The sequence below is a fragment of the Corapipo altera genome, unplaced genomic scaffold (genome assembly GCF_003945725.1).
Source record: "Corapipo altera isolate COAL_440 unplaced genomic scaffold, ASM394572v1 255, whole genome shotgun sequence".
NCBI lineage: Eukaryota > Metazoa > Chordata > Aves > Passeriformes > Pipridae > Corapipo > Corapipo altera.
The window spans coordinates 2075217-2086612 of record NW_020884929.1 but is presented as its reverse complement, the minus strand read 5'-3'; the positions used below and the strand labels follow the sequence as shown (position 1 = coordinate 2086612).

At 45.6% G+C, this 11396-nt stretch overlaps 2 protein-coding genes across 2 annotated transcripts; one reads left to right on the top strand and one right to left on the bottom strand.

The window, feature by feature from the left end:
- Window positions 1-3537: 3537 nt before the first annotated feature.
- On the top strand, window positions 3538-6186 carry MAD2L1 (mitotic arrest deficient 2 like 1). Its single transcript, XM_027659051.1, has 5 exons — window positions 3538-3665; window positions 3864-4010; window positions 4092-4212; window positions 4730-4833; window positions 5357-6186. Exons 1-5 carry the CDS (start codon window positions 3587-3589, stop codon window positions 5527-5529), a joined length of 624 nt encoding a protein of 207 aa, XP_027514852.1. The 5' UTR covers window positions 3538-3586; the 3' UTR covers window positions 5530-6186.
- Window positions 6187-6613: 427 nt separating this feature from the next.
- RPL7L1 (ribosomal protein L7 like 1) lies at window positions 6614-10651 on the bottom strand. The gene is made up of 7 exons (XM_027659049.1): window positions 10556-10651; window positions 10273-10381; window positions 8484-8647; window positions 8220-8357; window positions 7871-7980; window positions 7481-7693; window positions 6614-7229 (listed from the first exon to the last, which is right to left on the bottom strand). Exons 1-6 carry the CDS (start codon window positions 10615-10617, stop codon window positions 7485-7487), a joined length of 792 nt encoding a protein of 263 aa, XP_027514850.1. The 5' UTR covers window positions 10618-10651; the 3' UTR covers window positions 6614-7229; window positions 7481-7484.
- Window positions 10652-11396: the final 745 nt, after the last annotated feature.

Here is an 11396-nt window from a genome sequence, read left to right as displayed (position 1 = left end):
GACCTGGGTTACCTTAAAAAAAAAAACCAAGAAAACCAAACAAAACCAAAATGAAGGCATACCAGTGATTTGGATTGTCCCAGGTTCACTGACAGCTGCCATGGGGAAGCAATCACTAAATGCTACAGAAAAGCCAAGCTAAAAAGGGAACATTTCCTTTCACAGAAAGAGAATCAAAAACACTGTTGTAACAACAAGCTGTAATTGAGAAACAGAACAATGACGGAAGAGTTGTAGGAGACTTAAATGAAATACAACTGGGATTTCATGTTCCTTATGAAAATTAAGGTTTTAGCATGAGACAATTAAAGCGAGGATAGCCAGCTCCTGGCGTGCCAGAACATATAACTCAGCCCGTCATCTTTGTTCCTGAGAGCCCCTCGGAGCTGGTCAGGAAGCAGCTGTCAGCCACACAAATCACCAACCTGCTGCTCTCCTTGCAGGAGCCCCATAACTGTCGCGGTAGGAACGGCCATGCGACATGAAAAAAGGTTCCAGCAAAATTTATTCCAAGGAAAAAGCGGAACGCCGGGGCTGCTTTTGCAGCCCCTTAAGTACAGTTTTTGCACACACGTAATTCACACGGATAGGACAGTTCAAACTTTCACATCAGAATTCTTACAGCTAATAGGTGCATTTTCTAAGCTCTACTTTCTCACAACAAGTTTGTTCTTTCTCAAAACAGCCTAGTTCTTTCCCACAACAGTCCCGAGCACCTGCTCTTATTTTTCTCTCATGTTGATGTTTTTTCCCAACCACTCTCGTTCAAAACAGGTCCCTGTTCTCATGAGACAATGTTCTCTGTTCCAACGGGACAGTTTCCTCAGGATGCATCAGTATATTGTGGGGATCAGGGCCTCCATTCTCAGTCCTGTCTTTCAGTCCATCTCAGGGGTATACTTGGATCTGGTCAACATCGATTGCTTCGTCAGTATGTGCCAAGGTGCTGGCAGACCCGCTGTCGACCCCGACACATAACCTTCCTCCTGTCGTGTGGCTGGACATTCCCTAAACACAAACTCCAGGCACTGCCATCACATGGAGTGTGCCTGGTCAGTAAGATGACAGGAGGACTTGTGTGCATGTCCCCATCACACCTGATTGTGCTACGGTCAAGTGACAACCACAGTTTGGTCGCAGCACAGACAAGCACATGTTCCCTGGGTGCTGCCTCTGTTGGGAGGCATTGGATTCACCTGGCAGAGAAGCTGAGTGACACCAGAGCCTGTAACTGAGAAATATAGAGGAGACAACTGGAGAACACGAAGGGAAAAGCAGCAAACGCTCACTGTCAAGACAACTCAACCTTCACACAAGTGAACTTTCGGTGGGGGGACGGACGGGAACGTTTTGATGGCATGGGCAAGAAAAGGGATGGAGAACATTCCACTAGAAGAAATGTAAAGGTTAAGAAAAAGAAAGACAGTACTTCATGGATTCAGAAGACTGAATTTATAAAAACTAATGAATTGGCCAAGGAAATATAATTTTTTAAAAGACAAAGGGAAAGATTAGGAGTTTAGGAGAAGTATTGAAAATATACAGTGCTTACCAATGAGATTACATTGCAGCACATAGAAGAAATGTAAAGAAAACTAGTAATGCCCTGCAAAAGGGAATTTATTTCCCTAAAGAGACAGAAAAAATAAAATTTAAAAGTGCAAAGATGTTGGGGTTTTTTTGGGGTGGAGAGGGGAGCATATGAGGGCAGAAACCAGTGCTAACCACAGCACAGAACTGGGGACAGAGAAGTGTGATCCAAAACTCCGAAATACTGTGTGCCAGGTGCAGGAAGGTTAGGATTTGAACAGAGGTACTGAGGATCACCACTACCTTCTCAGTACCTGCCAGGTGAATCTTGGGAGAAGTAATGAAGATGCAATTAAGTCTGCTGCTGATAAGCACATGCACCTGGTCATACCCACAACACACCTGCAAGCCACTCGAACCGAAACACAGGGAAATCAACTTGGTGAACCAAGAAACACTTGGATTTCTTTCTTCCATTTGGTTTTAACAGTAAAACAGCTAGAGTAAAAATATGTGAAGTATTAATCAAAAGCTCTACTATTCTTGCCTGGCCTCATGTAACGTGGCTTTCAAGCTCTTTTATTTATCACAAAAACCTCAGAGGAAGCAAAATGGATGAAAAGCCAAGTGGAGAGGAAAAAAAAAAAAAAAGAGGGTTGAGACCATTTTGGATACATGAATAAGAGCTGAAGAGTACATAAGATTTGAAGCAAAACAGATGATATTCACAGCTATCTAACTTCTAAAAGCTGAGCTTTGGATGAAAAATTCTTCCATTCCCCCGGCTTTGAAACACACCACTCTTACTCAGAAATATTTTATTCAGAAGACTTATGTATAACACAATCACTAGTGATCAAGACCCAGAATAAAGTTCTCTTGGTTAAATTAAATTATTCAGACCCTTTCAGAACTTCAACACATGACTTCAGGACTATACCATTTGTTTTAATCACAGCAGCATGAACCTTGAAGCAAACCACATTTCCTCTTGGAGCAAAAGTTGGAGCCAAGAAAAAGCCTTAGCTCTTGAAAAAAAACCTGTTTTATTACAACAAAATAAGCAATCACACCACATGGTTTTTATCCTCAGTATAAATATTTCTGGTTTGAACATAAATTCATTTTAAGACTGTTTGATTAGCTTCTTTCAGGGTCCACATGGCCACCTACTTACTATCCCAGTAGACAGCAACTTCCCCGCCTCATTCTATTTAAAAACTTCAACACTCATTATTGTTTTAGTCAGTCTCTCTTACCTGTAAACCTCTCCCAGAGCTTCCTCCAGTTGATAGCCACTGTCAATCTCAGCTCCTTCCCGAGTGTCCCTGTAGTAACAGGATTTAAGTTGTTTGACCCACTGGGAATTTCCCTTCCCTAAGGCAGCCCCAGCAGCCCAAATGCCCCTTAAACCCTTTCTTCTGGTGTTACGACGGATTTAAGGGAAAAAACCGCGTTTCATCCTGCTTTCCAAGGTTCTTTCCCTCCTGCCTTTTCACAGTTTTTGCAGAATATACCATTTTTATTTTGGATACTACTACACGATTTACATAGTCACCACCACCACCAAAAAAAAAAAAAAAAAAATTAAAATCACCCATAAACGATCTATATACTTAACTCAGTTCGTACCTGGAAAGTGTAACTTTTAAGTTCAAAAGCGCTTTCGTACGGTGGAACGCACCTAAAGGAACTCCGAAAGCGGACTTCCCACGGCATTCCCGGGACGAAGCCCCTCAGTCGCCCCACCCCGCGCTGTGCGCTGCCCTCAGGCCCCGCCCAACAGGTGCAACGGCACCTATAGCCGGCGGGGAAAGTTTAACGTGAGGAAAAACCTTCCCTTTCTAACACGCCGCAGCCCCCTTTCCCCCCCCCCCCCTCCCCATGGATAAGGGCGCCGCGCACCCCTTTCCCTGAGGGCAGAGCCGGCGGGAGGCGGCGCGCGCTCCCCTCAGCCCCGGCGCGGCCGCGCGCGGGGGGAAGGGGCGGGGCGGCGGGAAGGGGCGGGGCCCGATTCGAACCGGGCGGCGGGGAAGCGGCGGCGGCGGCGGCGGCCATGGCGCAGAAGCAGCTCGGCCGGGAGCACCAGGGCATCACCCTGCGCGGCAGCGCCGAGCTCGTCGCCGAGTTCTTCTGTGAGGGGCTGCGGGGGAGCGGGTCGCCTTGGGGGCCGCGGTGGGAGAGAGAGAGGGAGGGAGGGAGGGAGCTTGGGGGGAGGGCTGGGAGGCCGCGTCTGGTGGGGAGACATGGCCGCCGGCGGGGTGGGGCGGTGGTACACATCCTTCTTCCTCTCGCTATTTCTCTCCCTCTTCTTCTCCCTTTCCCTCTCGCAGCCTATGGAATCAACAGCATCCTATACCAGCGCGGCATCTACCCCCCCGAGACCTTCACCCGCGTGCAGAAGTACGGGCTCACCCTCCTGGTCACCACCGACTCCGAGCTGACCAACTACCTCAACAACGTGACGGAGCAGATGAAAGGTGCGGGGGAGCCTCCCGGGCCCTCCCTGGTGTCTGTGCTGGCCCTTCTCGCTCTGTAAGTGACCGCTTGGCTTCTTTCAGAGTGGCTCTACAAGTGCATTGTGCAGCGCCTGGTGGTCGTCATCTCCAGCATCGAGAACAACGAGGTCCTGGAGCGGTGGCAGTTCGACATCGAGTGTGACAAAACGGCAAAGGATGACAAGTGGGTAACACAGCCCCTCCACACCTGCTCTTCCCTATCCCGAGGAGCTGTGCAGGCACAAGATCAGTGCCATGTAATTGTTACTTCATCTGTTCCTCCTTTCTTAGTCGTTGTATGATCAAACCAGACATAATCGTCAGGTACTTATTTTTTTTTAAGCATCAGATCAAAACTTGATTTTTAATCCTCAACAAAGCATATAAAGTCTTGTACATTTGGGTGCATAAACCCAAAGAACCGCTGCTTTCTTTTTGTTATGCCAAAGTGTTCTCTTCCGTTTCGGACTGAGAATAACTTTAACATTCCTTAAAAATACTGGGAAGCTTCATAGACAACAATAAAGGGAGACCAGCTATAGACTTAGAAAAGTCGATCTACCTAGGGTTTAAAAGTGTCACTACCATAAACATACCGTAGCAAACAGACCAACAGAGCTTAATAGAGAGAACTGTATTTAGAGGAAACCGTCACCACAGTAGAAGTTTTCTTTCTTACCAGAATTTTCTTGTTTTTCCAGCGGACCCCGAGAAAAGTCTCAGAAAGCAATTCAGGATGAAATTCGCTCTGTCATCAGACAAATAACTGCCACAGTAACCTTCCTGCCACTGTTGGAATCTGCCTGTGAGTATTCCGAACTTCACTAAAGAAAACAAACACTTTTCCATTTTAGAAAATATTTTTCTGCTGATTTTCTGAGGCTTTTTGATTATTATATGTCATGTACCATCATGTTTCTGAGACAGCACTTTGTTAGACTGAGATCAGGACAGAATTTGAAGTTGCTTAACTAACTTAAAGAAACTAGTATGTATGCTCTGAGGAATATAAGTCTTCATTAATATGATTTGTGACTAGCTGTGGACTGGCTTGTGTAACTCTGAGTTCACATGAAGTGTTACAGAGAGCTCAGCTCCACAGCATTATAAGGTGTTTAAAAAAATTCACGACACTTGAGGAAACTGATGTGTCCCCAGATGAATATAACTTGTTTTCATGTTTTAAATACTCTCTTTCTTCATATAACAAGTATCAGTGTAACTTCTTAGAACATGGGTATGTTTCAAGTTCTAGAAGATGCACTTCAAACCTGCCATCTCCTTATGTGTGTATTACCATTAATTAATTTGTTGCCATTTGGTTACAGGTGCCTTTGACTTGCTGATATATACGGATAAAGATTTGGCAGTGCCAGAAAAGTGGGAAGAGTCGGGACCACAGTTCATTACCAATTCCGAAGAGGTTCGTCTGCGTTCCTTCACCACCACGATCCACAAAGTGAACACCATGGTGGCTTACAAAAGGGATTCTGTTCCCTAGGACACAGGGAGGGGGCCTGTGTGTGTGTGTATATATCCTGTAACCCTGTATAGTTTCTGTCCATAGTGCAGCTGAGCCATGACCACACCATTACCGCTGCTCTTGATGAAGTATGGCACAAAAAAATTCAACGTGCTTGTGATAATGTATGTGATAGAACACTAGACTAGGCTGGCATCACGGTAATAGTTCAATTCTTACTTTACTACACAAGCTAAACTAATGGTGTGTTAAACCACTGCCTTCATTAGAAAAACTGCCGAAATCTAGGATTAGCTGCTGGAATTGTGCTCGGTTCCTATAATTTTGCATTTTAAGATTATATTAAAATATATGCTTTTAGCAGGCTTAAGTTCTCTCTGGCAACTAAAAAAAAAAAAAAATCTTACTCCTGAGGTGCCAGTTCTCGTGTTAAAAGCTTGGGCTGTTTTATTACCAGAAATAACCCTAAAAAGAATCAACCACACAATTCTTGTACCTTTTGTACAGTGAAAGCAGCTGTTTATCAGGAAAACTTTTAAATACATGAAGCCTTGTATTCTAATGACAGCTGGGCTCTAGTTCTGGGGACGGTGTTGTTCTGTCTGTCTGTCGTGTCTGTCAAGCATTTTCTATGTTTGTATTCTTGTTTTATAGAATAAAGCTTCAAATTTTATAGTATTCTCTAATTCAGAGTCTGCAGTACTTTGTATTTCAGATGGTTTTATGAATGCTGAATCTTAGTCTGTAATACAATGAATGCCCTGAAGGCATCCTACTTGTTTCCTATGAGTCTCGAAACAAGTCTTGTGCAGTCAATATGAAATCTATTTATGGACTAATAGTTTGCCTCCATTTAAGTCTTCAAATAACAGTATAAACAGTCACAGTGGCCTAATGATTAAGCACAGTGCCTTCCATGTTTGTTAGACAACACAGGACACTTCATGTGTTCTTATCTACTTTTGCAGTGGAAGAAATTAGGGATTTAAAACTCTGTTAATGGAACTTTCAGACTCTTCCACATTTTCATTTGTTCCTTCACCAAATTCATTTCAGCCAGAGTACTGGACTTTTTCCACTCTCTTACAGTGATGCAGGACTCTTTCTGTTATAATAATATAATTCCAGAAGTTTATTTAAAAAACATTGACTACATGTACCCCACCACTGTATTACAAACCTGGGCTTTCCTACCAGGAAACAATTCTCTCCAGCAGTCCCAATCTAGCAGGAGTGAAAAGTGATTCTGTAAATTGGTAGCACAAACCCATGTCTTTTCTTTTTTTCAAATAAATACAATCTAGGTAATTAAAAAATTACATTATTCACTATAAGGGCTGGCACTGCAGTAACAGAGAAACCTGACGTTTTCTTCTGCCTGTGCTGCCTATTCTTAAACAGGTGACTGCACTACCCCTTCACACCCAGAAGCAGATGCACTTCAAGGAGTGAAGTCTGCAGTAGTGAGCATAAAAAACCTTTTTTAACAGAGATGCAAAAGTCAAATTTCTCAAGGAAGCTCATTCTTGTATCCAATAGTATATATCTTCGTGTAAGAAGGACCAGCCCAAAGTCCACCTCCATCATCATCTCTGTTTCTTCTTTTATAGTGGCACCAACAGTCCAGAGAGAGAGTGGATCCTTGCATACAGATAATGTCCATTAGAGGTACATGTGAAAAGGAACAGGTTATAAATCCTGAAGTTTTCACAAAGACCCTGCAGAACACGAGAGAAAATAAAATAACAGTCAGTCATATTAACACAAAACTTCATGGAGGTGTCCAGCAGGATGTGCTGATTCCTAATGGGACCAACACTGCTCATTGGTTTTTCCCCTACTCCGAGGGTCACTTTTTTAGAGTGACAAATTAAAAACAAGGGACACCTCTCGTGTCCAGTGGCAGTATGGTTATTAGAAAAGGGAGTAAAGGGTAAGGTTTGGAATTCACCCAACAGGCAGCGCTCACCTGACTAGTTGAGCTGACGTATGAGCTGGTTGATGGCTTCCCCTCTGTAGCCAGGCTTTCCCATTTCCTTGAGGAAACCCACTCTGTTACGCGACGCGTGGCGAGCCACCGACAGGTGGAATGGCCACAGAAACTTTGTGACTTTACTGAAATACCTCCCAGTTGAGTAGATTTCATGAATAAGGTCTTCCAGGCAAATAATACCACAGCCCCCTGCAGAAAAATAAAAATTAAAAAAGAAAAAAAGCAATGGCCAACTGTATTATCTTTCCTCACACTGCTCCAGATCGCCAGCCCTCCAGTCTGGTAAGATTTTTCTCCCTCCCCACGCTCTCAGGTCAGACTGTAAACTCTCAACTCTTTCCTCAATTTTCTCAGCCTTTTCCTCACCTAAATGTTCCTCTATCAGCATGTTGTCTGTCAGAGGCATCCTCTTCTTATTGATCTTGGCCTGGCCCCGTTTCAGGATGAGCTCTCGTACAGATTTCAGGTTTGGGTGTCTGTACAAAAACAAAAATCAGGTTCTGTAGTGGAGAGACACAATGCAGTGGGAAGCCCCTTCCTTCTTGAGAAAGTAACCAAGTTATGTTGAGGGCAAGAAGAAGAGAGACAATAACAAGTTTTAGATATAAATTTGGTTAAGCTTTGACCAGCTATGGATCTGTGATACCAAACGGAGAACCAAAAAGCAGCAACATTCCCATACAAACCACTGCCAAGCCACAGGAGTGGTACTTACCCCCATGCCACGTAAGGGTCCACGACCCGCAGCAACTTCAGGGTTAACGGGGTCAGTTTAACAAATATCCCGGTGAAATTCTTTCTCAGCCGAAGCAACTCCATCACTCTTTTTACCCTCCTGGTCACTCCCTTAATACTGAGTCAGTAAAAACAGCAGCAACAAAAGGCCTCAGATTAGTGCGACGATCACACTCCATTTGCACAGAAATAACACAACAAAAGGCAGCAATAATGAAGGTAAGGAGTAGGAAGAGCTTCTTACTCCACAATCCGCACAACGAAGGCCAGTTTGTGCTCCCGAGGTGCCGCCGCCTGCCCAGGTCTCTGCTCCATGCGCCTCAGCCGGCTGTCATCGCGGCGTTTGCGCCACGAATCCCGAACAAAAGTCTCAAGGCGTCTGAACTGGATTTGTTTCCCCTTCTGCTGCTACAGTGAAAAGGAAAAGAAAGTATCACCCACCCCAGCGGTCTCAGAGGTTTGCATCTGACAGGCCAAATGAAATGCAGGACTTGAGGAACAACGTTCCTTCGGCTTTGGAAGCAGTAAGAAGAAAATAAATTTGATTATCTAAGACCAAGGGAAACACAATTGAGGGACAACACATGAATTTAGAGGCAGCTGATTTATGAATAGTAAACTAAAAGAGTTTTTCCCCATGAAAAATATAAATTAGGGAAAGCAGCAACACCCAGGATACTTCTAGATACAGGAGAAATTAAATGGAAGTATCTGCAGCCACAGATGATCACAGCTACACACCCAGCTCAGCAATCGCTGGGAAAGCAGAAACAACACCTGTATCTGGGCAAAAAAGATACTACAGCAATACCATAGCGTGACTCAAAACTACCATCCAACAGAAAATAACTGTTTTTAAAGTCCTTTTCTACAAAGGCACACATACAAAAAAAAATAATTATTGCTAATTTATACACAGAACATCCAGCTCGCTTGGAAAAAAAAATTTCAGGATTATGGGAAAATTTAAAAGCACTTTTTAAATTAAAAGGTGTTTAATTGCTTGTCCTTAGCTTAGGATCGAGAATATCCACCTAAACATAGTGCTTTCTCATACAAACAGGACTTGAATATGCATGGCAGTTACAGAGTAATAGTTAAGATAACACTACTAGTTAAATTATTAAGTAATTTTAAATTATAGAATCTAATGTTATGGATCTTCTATTTTACCTCGTAAATCACCCATGAAATTGGTTTGAATTTTCGACGCAGGCAGACCCAATCAAAACCTCATCACTAAGGTCATTTTTCTAATGAAAGTCTTAAGGAATGGCTATTTAACATTATTGCTCATGTTTCCATTTCCACCTTGAAAATACAGCAAGCCACTGATGTGTTTAAAAACATTAAACACAGTATCCAACAAAAATGGCAGGAGTTTTGTACACGATCCCACAGAAATGGGCTTCACTGGGAAAGCTTTAAAACACTCCTAAGAGAGGTACGTACTGTATTAGCTGAGGCACAGCAGAACAGGACTCAAATTCGGAATTAGAAAGGTTTGCTGTACTCTGCCAGTCTGGAAGTGACACCCTGTGCACCGGGAGTGCCTGTATTAGCGACATGTGCCACCCCACACGCAGAAAAAGGCTTCGCGATGACCTGTCTCTGCTCTAACAGATAAATAAGTTAACTCTAACTGCACCCTCAGAAAAGCATTGTTTCCATGAAGGGTTACAAAGGTGAACTGGTTTCAGAGAGCACAGACAACTCAGCAGCGTTGCAGTACGCCACGTGTGGCTCTAAACACACCCCACCAGGTCAAGACACAGCCCACCAAGTTCCAAGAGGAACAACTCACACTCTTCAATACATTTCTGTTCCACTGCAACCAGCCAGAAAGTCTTGTCCTTTTTACGGGGCTCAGAGACACGGGGAGAAGATGCCCAGGGAGTGGAGAGCTCCCCTCGGAGGTAACCCCCGGCTGAGGGGGCCGATCCCTGGGATCACTTCCCTACGATCGCAGGGAACCGCGATTCCCTCCTTCGGAGGACAAGCAGGGCCAGCACGACCCCCGCGACCCGCCGTACCTTGCGCTTGTTGAGCAGCGCCTGCTTGGCCTGGGTGGCCTTGATGGCCAGGTACGCCTTCCTCTTCTTCAGCAAGTTCTCCGGCACCAGCGGGATCCGCCGCCTCGGCCTGCGCGAGGGACATCCCGATCACATCCCGGTCCCACATCCTCCATCCGCCCCCCTCCCCCCCCGGCTGCCCCGCCGCCGCCCCCAGCCCCGGTGCCGCGTGGTGCCCGCGGATGGCGGCGGATCCTTCCAGCCATCCCTTCCTCCCTCCCTGCCTCCCTCCCGCCGCACTCACTCCTCGGCTTCCGCCATCTTCCCTCGGTGGCGCCGCGCATGCGCCGGGGCGGGGCGCGACATGGCCGCTCCCCCTCAGGTGCCCACCGACTTGTCCGGGGATCCCGGAGAGGTGGGAAGCGGCTGAACCGGACGGGAAAGGGCGCGCTGGTGTCCAGCCGTGCGCTGTGCCATGTCGGTCCACACGCCGGGAGCCTCGGAGGGAAGGGGCGCTGGGACACACGCGTTGCGGACAGCCGGGTCGCCCGCAGGTGGTGCCAGAGCCTCACGCTAAGGGATGCCGTTCCCTCCGATGGGGTTGTGTTCGCGGTCTGCTCCCTCTTTGCCATGCAGGATAGAGGAGGGATGTGTGCCTTTACACTATTAACCATCACTGCGTCTGCAGTCAGCTCGGTTTACACCGACCGCAGTGTTCCCTTGGCAGCTGGGAGCTCCAGCCTGGCACTGGAAGGCTCGGTGGTCCCCGGTTTCCCTGCTCGCCTCGGTGATGCTGCAAACCTTTGTAAGCACTAAAAATTAGGCCACTTCTGTTTTGACACCTAATACTTGAATACCTGTATTTAGAAACTCAATCCCACCTACCCAGATGTGTGCTGTGCAGAAAGCACAGCCCTCGGTGAGGAAACCCAGCCTCCCATGAACTTTTGGATTTATGAGGCAGAAAGCCAACAAGTTTATAAAATAAATAATCTGAAACTTGTACTGAAACACACCCATAACTACATTCATTTCACCCTGACATTGGGGTAAGCTGCTCCATATAAAAAAACCCTGAAATGTCTGGTAGCTCTGGACAGAAAATGTAACCCATTTAAATCTACAAATTAGTGCGCTTTGTTTAA

Excerpts from the sequence above, each read along its gene's own strand:
- MAD2L1 (XM_027659051.1), top strand. The coding sequence starts at position 3,587 with ATGGCGCAGAAGCAGCTCGGCCGGGAGCACCAGGGCATCACCCTGCGC. Across the intron at positions 4,213-4,729 it reads AAAACGGCAAAGGATGACAA|CGGACCCCGAGAAAAGTCTC; the intron begins GTGGGTAACACA and ends TTGTTTTTCCAG. Across the intron at positions 4,834-5,356 it reads GCCACTGTTGGAATCTGCCT|GTGCCTTTGACTTGCTGATA; the intron begins GTGAGTATTCCG and ends ATTTGGTTACAG.
- RPL7L1 (XM_027659049.1), bottom strand. The coding sequence starts at position 10,617 with ATGTCGCGCCCCGCCCCGGCGCATGCGCGGCGCCACCGAGGGAAGATG. Across the intron at positions 10,382-10,555 it reads AAGATGGCGGAAGCCGAGGA|GCCGAGGCGGCGGATCCCGC; the intron begins GTGAGTGCGGCG and ends TCCCTCGCGCAG. Across the intron at positions 8,648-10,272 it reads CGCTGCTCAACAAGCGCAAG|CAGCAGAAGGGGAAACAAAT; the intron begins GTACGGCGGGTC and ends TTTTCACTGTAG.